This window comes from Myodes glareolus, chromosome 19 (genome assembly GCF_982192425.1).
Source record: "Myodes glareolus chromosome 19, mMyoGla1.1, whole genome shotgun sequence".
NCBI classification, from domain to species: domain Eukaryota; kingdom Metazoa; phylum Chordata; class Mammalia; order Rodentia; family Cricetidae; genus Myodes; species Myodes glareolus.
The window spans coordinates 23,948,541-23,961,068 of record NC_142044.1 but is presented as its reverse complement, the minus strand read 5'-3'; the positions used below and the strand labels follow the sequence as shown (position 1 = coordinate 23,961,068).

The following is a 12,528-nucleotide window of genomic DNA, read 5'->3' as shown; positions in this document are numbered from 1 at the left end:
TAAGAGCACTGCTTGCTCTTCCAGAGGAATCAAGCTCAATTCCCAGGGCCCTTTCAGTGATTCACAACTGTCCCTAACTCCAACATGGTCTCCATGGGTAATGAGCACACACAATGCACAGACATACATGTGGGCAAAACACCCATCCTTTCCCAGAAAATAAGAAGAAGAATTTTTAAAATATTTGAAAAATCTTCCCAGACTAGAAAAAAATCAGTTTCTGGAGAAAGTTATCCATTTAACTAACTTTGCTGCTTAATTAATTATTAACCTCTAGAATTTTTAACACTCAAACCACCTAAATCAAGGAGAAATAAATTTGTACAGATTTCCTGGAAAAGATAAGAGCAGTTTCTCTACAAAGGATCTAGAATCAAAAGGTTTTGCTCATGGCCTTAAGAAGAGATTCTCACTAGGAATCAAGCCTTGCACACTGCTGAGACTGAGGGATTCCTGCTATTTTATGCACTTTTATTTAAGGCACACCACCCTTATTTCATTTGTGCTATTGTAAAAAGTCATATACAGAATGGCTCATAAACACTAGTAATGTGTCTCTCCTTAGCCCACATAAGAGGCTGGATGACCAGGTTCAAGGGCGCAGTAAAACCAAAATCTACCGTAGGCTCGCTCCACTTTCTGGTTCATACATGGAAAACCCAAGCTGTGCCTTCAGATAGTAGAAGGAGAAAATCATTTCTCTGGGTCTTCCTAATTAGAGACTCCCCAGAGATCCTAGCTCCTAACGTTATCCCGCAGGGTTTAGGACTTAACATGCAAATGGGTGGGGGCAAAGAAGCATTTAGAACACAGCAATGTGTAATGACTATTCTTTTAGGCACCCATCATGCTGAAAACGACAAATCCCATGTTTCTTTGTCTTCTGTAATCAACTTGAGATGAGAGGAGGCTGGAGAGACAGCTCAGTGTGTAAAGCACTTACCCACCACACAAAGACTTGAGTTCCAGTACCCAGAACACATTTAAAAGCAGGCCTGGTAGCATTCCTCTATCATTTCAGTGCTCCTAAAATAAGATGGGGTATAGAGATGGGGTATATAGATAGGCCTCCATGGAATCTTGCAGGTTAGCTAGTTAGCCATATATAGTGGCAGCCAATAAGAGAACTTGTTTCAATCAAGATAAGGATCAAAACCCAATGTTATCTTCTTACTTCTACACACACGCTATGGATCATTCAAACACACACACACACACACACACACACACACACACACAGAGAGAGAGAGAGAGAGAGAGAGAGAGACTCAAAGGTAGTTGGGGGTGAATATCATAGCATTAAATATAAAGCCCTAGAATACAGGTAAAGGGAACACAGAAGCCTGTGTGCCAAAGGCTCTGAGATAGTCTTCTTCACGAAGATAGAGTTGAAAGACCTATGTTGAAAGACAATGTGTGTGTGTGTGTGTATGTATGTATGTATACACACACTGTCCTGTGCCACACTGATATTTCAGCCAATAACATCTCATACCATCCCATACCACACAGTGGTCACATACAGTTACAATGAACCTGAAAAATTCATATAATTTACTGTGGTTACCACCCCTTTGAAATGTTTAGATATATTGACATACATAAGTGCCATTTACATTATATTACAGTTGCCTACAGTATTCAGCTCAGGGCTGGACTGCCTTGGTTGTAACCTAGGAGCCACACTGTCAGCCTTGTAACCTGGGTGTAGAGTAAGCAATACTATCTCTAAGGCACTCCGTGACATCTACACTATGGAGCTATCTAATGACGCCTTTCTCAGACTGTATCTCCATCAAGGGTCGCATTATTGTAGCTATTTACATGCATTCTATATAAAGATATGAATATGTAAATGTATATTTGCATGTTTGGGTTCATTAAACTCCAGAAAGCTCACTGCAATTAGACAAGTAGGGGAACAGGAGCAAGGGGAAGCAGTTTTATACATATCCGTGGTGACGACTTTTCCTAGTTCTCAGGAGATAGAAAACAATGAAAATATGTGACTGAAAGACTAGAGAGGCTGCCCCAAGAGGAAAAGGCTGCCAGGTTTCTAAGGGCTGTCTCTGGGAGCTTACAGAATGGAGAGGTACAGAAAACAGACTTTTGGTTTGTTTAAATAAGCCTTGGGGAGATTTGATTCCTTAAACCATCTTCACGGATCACTTTAATGAAAACAGAAGTCAATTGTAGGAGGAGTAGAGATAACCTGACTTCCCTCTCATGACCACCCGTGTTAATGTGAGTTACAGTTGGCCTCCTAACCTAATTTCCCTCTCATAATTACCCATGTTAAGGTGAGTTAGCTAGAATTAGCTTTCTAAACTCGCCTCCTTCTCATGACCACCCATGTTAAGGTGAGCTAGCTACAGTTGACTTCCTCATATCGCTTCCTTCTCATGACCACCCCATGTTAAGCTGAGTTAGTCAGAAATGACCACCCACGACCCCCTCCTCTGTGGCTCTTCATTACTGATCTCATTCAAACCTGCTGAGTCTGAAGATGGTGCTACATGAGCCAGACTCCTCCAGCAAAATGACCATCATTTAAGAAAGGAGGATGTACTGCGGGTGGAGAGGGCAGAGTAGCAGAAAGGAAGCATAAATGACTGAACATGTTCCCACAAAGGCTGATGCCAACAGCTGTTGGGGTGGGAGGGGATTGTCGAAAGCGCCAGCTTAGTGGCAGATGCTCCAAAGAGTTGCCAAACTTCCTGTGTGCAAATTACTCCTGAATTCTTCTGGCAGGACTTTCGCAATCCATCCTTATCTGTTAGCAGTGTGTGGTAAGTGTTTGCACAGAACCCTAGCACCAGGCCAGTCACCTGGGTGAGCATCGTCCTATTGTCGAGGAACACGAGGAAAAGGTACACTTGGAGGGCCAGCACCTTGTGACTCACTGCAGTCATGCCGCAAATGCCTTCTCTGAAGTAAGACAGTAATAAAGAACCCCGGAGTCTCAAGGGATTGCTCTGGACAGTAGAAAATAATAAAGTCTTTTCTTATCGGCTTCTATGAGGTATTGAAGTAAAGAGACTAGCGGTGGGGGAGCTTAAATGCTTTTCCCAGTGTCTCTGCCTTTCTAAAAGTGAGTATATGAGATCTAATGCCATAGTCTGGATACCAGCTCCTTGGGAGACTGAAGCCAGAAGATGACAAAATAAAGGCTTGCCTGGCCAGGGGATATACCTCAGTGGCAGAATGCCCTCTTGGCATGCTCCAGTCTCTGTGTTCAATCCCCAGTACTGATAAATCAACCGTAAGTATATATAATAAGGGACTAATAAATTTAAGAAGAATCTTGGGTTCATCTAGAAAGAAAAGCTTCAAACCCAAATCTAAAGAGAAAGTTTAAAAGGAGAAGACGATTTCTGTAAATACACCAACATTATTTTTAAACCCATTCCGTTTCTCTATTTTGTAGTCAAAACAACTGAATCTACTTGGATGCGTCCTTGGGATTAGAGGAAATGGGAGAGGGAAGAGAATTACTCTTGGGAAGGACCACTTCTCAGCAAATAACACTAGGCTGGGATATAATAAGGCTGTAAAATGTCCTGTGCTTGGCATTGGAGGGATGAACTTAGAGAAATAGTAATACCATACTCACTCAAAAAGAATGTGGGGCTTTATGGCCCATTATTTGTTTAAATAAGCCATTAAAAACATTTCTATAACAGTATCCTTCTGAAAACTGAAACAGATGAAAATTAAAAGATGGTGGGAAGCCAGGACTGTCAAATACAGATCCTGCATGTACTAATCTCCCAAAGACATCAGAAGTACCAGGCAAGGGAATTGGTACTTATGACAAGAATTTGAGCTTGTGTATGTAGACTTTAGAGCAAGGCTGATCAGGCAGGAGGCTGAAGAAGCCAAAACCACTGAAAGAATTCTGCCTCTTAACCAATAAGGAAGTTGGAAGTGATTATTATTTCTTAGCCATGGGCTTTCCCCCTTTGCTTTTGATTTACAGGTAATGTCTCCTAGTCATTTCTCAGACAGTATGGCGGGATAAGAAGCAGTCCGAATGTCCAGATTAGACCTGTCAAAGCATGAACTCTGCCTCATACAAGCCTGCAAGAATACTCAGAAGTTTGTTGTTGAAAAGCGTGCCCCCAAAGAAAATTCTATTCTATTTCAGATTAGGAGGCTATGCAGTTTTAGTGACAGAAAAAGACTGAGTTGCTAGTAAGTCCTGAAAAGTGTTTGAAAGTCAATGAGAAGCCTGAGAAACCTGCAGAACAGGAAGGAAGCTAGAGCACATGAGGCAACACTGCATTCCTCCTGCGCCAGGACAGACTCAACCCACAACACCGCCAGTTCAGAAGGGTCATGGTGTAAGAACAAGGAAAGTCACATATACTGTGACCTAGAAAGCTTCCCATGAGAGACAGTCTTCAGGGAACCTGGGGAGTAAGATTCTAGGTATTATAGACAACTGTGTCTTCTCCTGGCTGGGCCCATGGTGTAGATAAGAAACTGTATAATTGGGATCAGCACTGTTTCTCTTGCCAACACTCAGGTTTTCTGCCCCAAAAGGACTTCCACTAGAGCTGGAACACTGAGCCTCTAGCTTGGCAGGGCTTGTGGGAGTGAGATTCGGATGACTGTACTTCACTATCTGCATGCAATTTTGGGTTCATGAGAATCACATTGACTCCTGTACTATTGGCTCCTTTTGCTGGATAACGGAGATGTCAAGACCACCTCTTCCAAAGGGACTTTAGCAGGCTGAAGAGAGTGACTACACATGCTTTGAAGATGGATAGTCCAAATTTAGACTTCCCTTCTTACTTTAGCTATTAAGATTGTGGTGGTGGCTATTGTTACCATTGCCTAACAGATCTATTGGACTATAAGCCCAACTCAGGAAATAATTATTTATCTGAATACCATTTTTGATGGGAAAAGAGGTAATGTAAAAAAAAATGTTACTTGATAAATAGAAGGTATGGGTTATGGAGTCAGGCCCAATTTTCAGAGCTAGGACAAATTATCAAACTTCAAACCTGGATCAAAATATCAGTCTTCCTTGCATGTGTGTGTGTATACATGCACACACAAACACATACACACACAATTTTAAGGCCTTTTTTTTTTCCCAAAGCAGCATCTCACTCTGTAGTTCTAGTAGGTTGGTCAGAAACTCACTATGGTTGCCCTCCAACCCACAGAGATCCATCCACCCCTGTCTTTGAAGTACTGAATAACAGTACTTTTGAAGTAAACTGGATAACTCTTCAAGTTTATGCTTTGTGGAAAGTGTCCTACTCCCTTAAAAGCTCAACTCAAGGAACCATTCTTTGCTAACAGTTTCTCACACGCAGAGAAAAGACATTCCAAGGTGTACAATGGACATGAGAGAAATTGATTCTGGTATCTGTGATCCAAAAAGACACTTAATTAGCACCAGGCCGATTCTTGTCTTCTGACTGGCTGCAGCTTCATCAGCCCTCTAGACAGCTGTTGTGGGCTGCACTGTGTTCTCCACATGTTCGACTTTTAATCCAGCTAGGAGTGTGACCTGAGAGAGGAGTAGATCTACAGACACCTTCAAGCTTTGGGTTCAATGGACCCTAGGTCAGGTACTGGTGTTCTCATAAGAAGGGAGAAATTTAGTCAGAGAGAAGGAAAGACACACCAAGGACACACAAAGTGGTGCATGTGTAAGCTAGGCACTGCCAAGGATTCCCAACAGCCCCCAGGCCCTAAGAAAAGGCAAGGACAGACCAGGACCTTTCCAAAGTCTTTATTTAATATTTAGGACTTCTAGAACTCTGAGGAATACCTCTCTGCTGCTTTAAGCCCCTGGGTATGGGGTAACTTGATACAGCAACCTCAGGAAGGTCTGCCAGCAATTAGCACTGGTCCCATTGTGTGCTGACTTCAGATGAGTCAGGGCTCCATTGCTCACTGAGTAGCTCTTTCCTGGAATCTTTGCGATGGGACAGGAGGGGGCATCAGTCTGTCCTAACTTGAGCCCTGTACACTGCCTGACTATTCAGCACACCACAGGGAAGAGAAAGCAGGAGTCCTCATAGAATGATGTAGTGGGAATTTTGTTTCTGGTTCACCTTTCTTTCTGGGTGGGGTCACCTGGCATATGCTTGCACACCTAGCAAAAACCCTAGCAACCACTGATTTCACCTTTGCCATTTTACCCCCACTCTTATGAAAGTATCAAGATACTATTTTATACAACTTCACCAGAAAGAGGAAAAGTAAATTAATCTCACCAAAATTTTTCCAACTTTTCTCTCATGTATTGATGGCAAGAATGGGGACTGGGGACAAACTGACGCACAGTGATGGAAAAATTCATGGTGGCACATGTTTGCCAGAGTCTAGGGCTGGCTCCTTACACAACAGGTTCTCTATGAAAATTGGAAGTGGAATAGACAGTGTGCAGAAAAACGAGTCCACTATTTTCTTTGAATTTCAATCTTGATTGTTTTTCTCTGGGTATTCTAGGGAATAACGTGGTCCTCACGAGATAAGGGCATATTTTAAGTCAAGTGTGATGTGTGTCATACTTGATAATTCTAGGAAATGAACAGGAGGATCTGAGGAGAGATGTTAGAAACCAGAGAGGAAGAAAGGAGTAGCTTTAAAATAAGATACAGGACACAAGTCATTAGGAAGAAACATCTCAAAATGCAGGGTCTTCAGTCCTGTCTTGAGGCACCAGGTTATAACACCAGGCAATGGGAGCACAGTTTAGAACCCCCTGCAATGGTCATGAGTCCACTCCTCCTTGTCTCAACTCTCCATTAGCTATCACCACTTGGAAGAATCATACAGCTTCAGCAAGAGATCTCTGGACAGAAGGGAGTGCAGAACAAAGCCTTCCTCAGTTGTGCCCATGGAGCCTACTGTGTCTAAGCCCTGTAATGACAGCCTTCTTCTCACTATCTTCTCAGTGGAGATCCCACTGAAGTAGGAAGCCATGGCCAGCTAGGAGATACACTGTCAGTTTCCTGATGGAGGAGGTTTTGTGGAGAACCACAAGGGCCCACTGACAAGGAGTAGGCCTTACCTGAGATCCTTCCCAAGTCTTATCTCCACTCTGCCTCCCTAGTGAAGTCTACAGAGCAGCAAGGACTGCCAGCCTCTCTGGAACCTTCCAAAGCAATAAAGGAGGATTTATTCTTTGAGTGAGAGTGGCCACATGGCTGGTGACTTAGCACACCCAATGAGGGTTGCATCTCAGGTCTAGCTTGTCCCCACCCCTGACTCTAGTCAGGACACGATTCTTTGCAGGCAACATGCAAGGCAAGGCCCTATTCCTCATTCTGCTGCATGCTGAAACTCTTTCCTGGTTCCAGCTCACTAGGAAAGGACCCTATGAAAGACCAGAGAAACCATGGGCTCTCTCGAGGAAACATGTCCAGGAGCAGGGGCCTGTAACACTCGCAGTCAGTGGACACAAAACAATGACTGGAAATATTGACAAAGAACCACAATAAATATTTTATGGTTGTCACCCGACACACACGCATGAACTCACACATACAAACATAACGAGACAAGCACAAAAATATAAAAATTTTCAAAATTAATGTTTATTTTATTCATTTTAATTCTTTGGGCTCTCAACTTTTGTTGATTTCATAGACCCTAGAGGGTGAACAATTTGAGAGATGGTGGAAGTCAAACTCCCATGTCATCCATGATAAACTATTCTTTCTTTGCTGGAAAGACAGTGGGAACTGAGAGAGAGAGACAGGAAATGCCAACATCCCCTTCTTGCTGTTCCCAAAGGGAAAGAAATTCTCACTGAAGGAGCCATGGGAATGTGAGGAGGGAAGCACAGGGTGACTGTGACCCCCAAACTTGCACACAATAGTTTAAACGATCGAGGACAATTTCTGGATACCAAAATGGGTTTATGTATTCCTGGGCTTTGTTTTGTTTCTTGCTCTTTTTAAATTAGGATCTGGCTCACTATGTAGCCCAGGCAGGTCTAGAATAAAATACTCTCTTACATTAAAAATAAATATGGTCGTTTTATTGAGCCTAAAATACTGGGTTTTTTTTTCTTTAGTGTTTTTTTTGTTGTTGTTGTTGTTTTTGTTTTTTTATCTGAAGAAGAGAAGATTTTACTGTTATTATCAGTTTGGCTCGATACTTGCGCATTATTATTGATTAGCATTATTGCTGAATCCTCCTTGTCCCCATGCCAAGCAGCTGAATCTCTGCCCCTACTTTCCAGGAAGGGCAAACAAAGTGCAAGGTCGGTCCTGCAGATTAATTCGCCACTGCAGGTGCTCCCTGCAGACACTCCAGCTGGACTGAGGACCCAGCCATGTCTCTGCTGGCAGCTGTGCTGCTGCTCTGGGGTAAGACTTCCTGGGGCCCGGGACCTCTGGGGCAGCTGTGGTATGGACGCAAACTCACAGACTCTGTTCCAACAGGCTTCACTCTGGGACCAGCCACTGCTGTGTTCGTCTGTAAGTTCAGCAATAGGGCCTGGGAATGGGGGCCTATGGTTACTTGGAGACCCCTTTCCTAACAGCAGCAAGTTAACCATGGCTCTTTTCTACTCCAGATACTTCCAGCGAAGCTACCCTTTGGGCAGACCCTCAGTCCCTGCTGCAACCCTGGGCCAACCTGACACTCACGTGTGAGGCTGAATTCCCGACCAAGGACTTCCAGCTGATTATGAACGGATGGCACCTTGATCAAGTCCACCTTGATAAATACGTCAGGTCACACCGGTTCCAGCTGGGAGCAATTACAAGCAGCAACAGCGGCCTCTACCGCTGCCGGTATGGCATGGAGCCCCCCACTAGTAAACTGACCGAGCTGAACAGGTGGACAATGCTAAGCAATCCTGTCGAGGTGACAGGGACAGGTAAGCGGGGCCGTAATGGGGTCAGGAGGCAGCGGAGGGAAGTCGATGGAAAAGCTCCCATCTGCGTCACCTGCTAGCTCTTAGCCTCAGTTTGCTCATCTGCCAAGCAGGAATGCTTATGCTGTCCCCAGAGGCTTGTGAATAATGACTCTCATAGAGTGCTGGGAACAAGCCCGACACAGAGGAGTGTTCAGCTCCCTGCCTCTTTCTCTGAACCCCACACCCACACCTCCTGCTGCTTCTATTTTCTGAGTCTGGATTCCATACTCTGACTTTCTCGGGAGTGAGATTGAAGCACTCGCCAACCCTGCCCTCCTGCTCCCGCTCTGCAGAGCCCTTGCCCCGACCCTGGCTTTCTGCCGAGCCAGTGCCCTGGATCACCTCTTACCTGGGCACATACCTGCAGTGTCAAGCTGCACTGCGGGGCGTCACTTTCCTGCTGAGGTTGGAAGGAGATGATAGCTTCCTGATGGTGACTACAGCCCAAGATATGGAAAAGGCCTGGTTTGTAGTCCGCAAACCTGGCACCTACAGCTGCAGCTACCGGACTCACGCAGAGGGCGTCCCCTCTGAGCCCAGTGCTTCTGTGACCATCAAAGAGTACGGTGAGTGTTGAACCCCGATCATGAAAAGCCAGCATGAGACTGAGTACCTGGTGTCCAGAGATAAGCTGGCTGCCCCTGAACTGTCACTAGAAGACAGAGGTTCGGGGACCCTACAAAGCAGCCTTTGTAGTGTCCTGCACTCCTGCTCAGTGATTGTCCCTGCCTTGCAGCCACACCACCTCCGCCCCTTCTGTATTTTATGGGAAATTACCCAGCGGTCCAGCGTCGGAGCACACATGAGACCCTGGCCTGCAAAGCGCCTCGGAATGCGGCTGAATTCCAACTCAGGCGGGGCGAGAAGGTGCTAAACATTCGTGGGGTGAGCCCTCTCCGAGACCTCAGTCTCTACTACCTGAACTTGACCGAGCTGGAGGACCAAGGCCCTTTCACCTGCCGCTACCGTCTGCACAGAAAGTTGGGCACTTGGTCTGAAGACAGTGAACCCATAGAGCTCATGTGGAGTGACGGTGAGTCTTGTAGCAGGAATTAAAGAAACACAAAACAGAAACAAACAGACACAGATATTGAGGTTCAACCTGAAGATCAGAAAAGCAAAATAACAAGCCACTAGAGAGCTCTTGTCTTTAAGAAATCTTCAGACTGAAAGAGAATGAGTTCCTGTCTCATCCCACCTTGCATTCCTCTCTAGTGCTGGGATTAAAGGTGTGTGACTCCCTAGTATTGGGATTAAAGATGTGAGCCACCACCAATCTAGATCTGTTGCTGAATTGATCTTGTGTAGCCTAGGGTGGCCTTGAACTCACAGAGTCTTCCTCTGTCTCCCAAATGCTGGGATTAAAGGTGTGAGACACCACTGCCTGGCCTCTAGTGGCTTACCTTCTGGTCTTTGGGCCAGCTTCATTTATAAAACATATATAAAATATCACTATAGAGTTTCACAGCGGAACTGCAGACAAGAGTGGGCTGGAAAGTCAAAGGTGGTGATGAGAAGCAAGCAGGATGGGGATCCCCAAAGCAGAACCTCCAAATCTTAACATGTTACCTACTCAGCCTCCATTGCCCAAGCTTTAAACAGGACAATTAATACAGCAACCCTGAGCCCAGCAAAAAACTGGATCACCAGAGAAGTTTGGTCCAGAGTTTAATGGGCCTCTACTAGCAGGGATTACTAGCAGGGATGAGGTGGGCTCGCTGTGTGCCCAGAGCTTGTCAAGGCTGAGACGTTGAGAGGGTGGTACAGTATTAAGCAGTGTTGTTTTGGTGCCCTACAGAAGCAAGCAAGAGAGGGGACAGGGGGGTCACTTTAAACAGAAGGCTGAGTTAGAGCATAGGCTGGACCGCACTGGCCGTGCCTTCAGGCTGGGCCGATGTATCTGATCCTCCACAGAGACACTGCCAGCACCCACGCTCACTGCGGAGCCATCAAATCAGAACCTTGAACCTGGCTCGACCGTGCATCTTCGATGTACCGCACCCAAGGCTGGCCTCCGCTTTGGCCTACAACGCCAGGGTGATTCCGAGGACCCCCTGCTCCAGATGCTAAAACCGTCTGGAACCGAAGCTGTCTTTGAGCTGCACAATATCTCGACAATAGACTCTGGCAACTACAGCTGTATCTACATGGAACAGGAGCCGCCTTTCTCAGGGTCTGCTCCCAGTGAGCTCCTGGAGCTCCACGTGAAAGGTGAGCTGAGCATGGCCAGAAGGGTGGAGGGTTCAATGTGTTCCTAACCTGGGGACCAGAGTTCCTGGGTTGTGATCCTGTCGAGGGTCATCCTTCCGGGGTTATGCGTTAATGAGGTATTAGACTTTGAGAACCTTGAAGTGGCCTCCCCGAGGTGAGGTGTAAAACCCTGGTTTGTTCTCTGTGCTCTGAGATGGAAGGCATCTCGTAGAACCATGTTCAATGATGTTAGGGTCCAAACTTTTCATGTTCAAACACACTCTCCTGTGCTTCAGATTCCCTGCAATGCGTGTATGCAAGTCCATCTCATCCACCTTGAGACAATGTGCCATTTTACACAGAAGAGGCCCGGGCCTTATCGATCCTTCAGTTTCCTCACTAAGGTCTCAGTAGGTCAGAGTTCACTCACAAAAGACTATACAAAGGCATCAGCCCCACTCACACCTTTGAACCATGTTTCTGCTACAAACACTTTTGTGAAAGATCTCTTCGCCACTCCAACACTTTGGGCATCTGAGAAAGTCATGGGACAGACCAAGGGCCTGGTGGATCTCATCGGTATTGTGATTTGAGGGTCCCGACACCTAGATGAGATGTAGATTTTCTAGCACCAGTGCTTATGGTGCAAAACAGGAGAGGGAGCTGCCTGGCTCAGAGCGGACAGTGCAAAGGAACAGATCTGCCATAAGGCCTGGCAGAAGTTGTTACAACCTCCTTGCCATCCTCCCTGACAGGGCCACCACCCCGGCCAAAGCTTGAAGCTCTGTGGACGGGCGTTGTACCTCTGGGCCATGAAGCCCACTTTCGTTGCCACGGCCACGTGCCCAAGGTCAGCATGGAGCTGGTACGTGAGGGCTTCCGCATACCCTTCTGGATGAATCAAGCAATGACAAGTACCTCAGCTGAACTGAAGCTGCCCTTCGTGGGTCCCCAACACACAGGCAACTACAGCTGCCGCTATACAGCCTTGTCGCCCTTCACCTTTGAGTCAGGAACCAGCGACCCCGTGGAGGTTAGAGTAGAAGGTAAGGCTTCCAGGACTGGGGTAAGGTTTTGCCTCTTGATATTGCAAGGGCTGTACACTGGTTAATTGCTTAATCAAGTACAGTGCGCAAAAGTCCCGTGGCAATTTGAAGAGCAAATGCATCTACTTTTTTGTCTAGGTATCTGATGTGACTGCAGACACAAGTATCCTTGGAAAAGGTTGAAGGCAGGAAGAACTCCTATTCTTCCCAACGTAAGATGCCTCTCCTTCAATCTCCCTGGACTTAATAAATGTCAAACAAGAGTTTGTTTAAAGTGTGTCTTCCACTGTGTGTCCAGGGTGGCTGCAGGCTGGGAGCAGGCAGCTCTTTGAGACCTGAGACCAAATGGCAGATCTGTTCCTTTGCACTGAGAGGGTAGGCTGAGAGTTGGAT

The 12,528-nt window shown here is 45.9% G+C and overlaps 1 protein-coding gene across 1 annotated transcript; it reads left to right on the top strand.

Annotated features, from left to right (window-relative positions):
* Positions 1 to 8,229: 8,229 nt before the first annotated feature.
* LOC125415155 (alpha-1B-glycoprotein) lies at positions 8,230 to 12,208 on the top strand. The gene is given in 8 exon segments (XM_085678946.2): positions 8,230 to 8,345; positions 8,421 to 8,456; positions 8,555 to 8,860; positions 9,193 to 9,465; positions 9,636 to 9,932; positions 10,814 to 11,110; positions 11,845 to 12,156; positions 12,159 to 12,208. Coding segments are annotated over 8 exon segments (1,605 nt in total). The 5' UTR covers positions 8,230 to 8,311.
* The last annotated feature ends 320 nt before the right edge of the window (positions 12,209 to 12,528 follow it).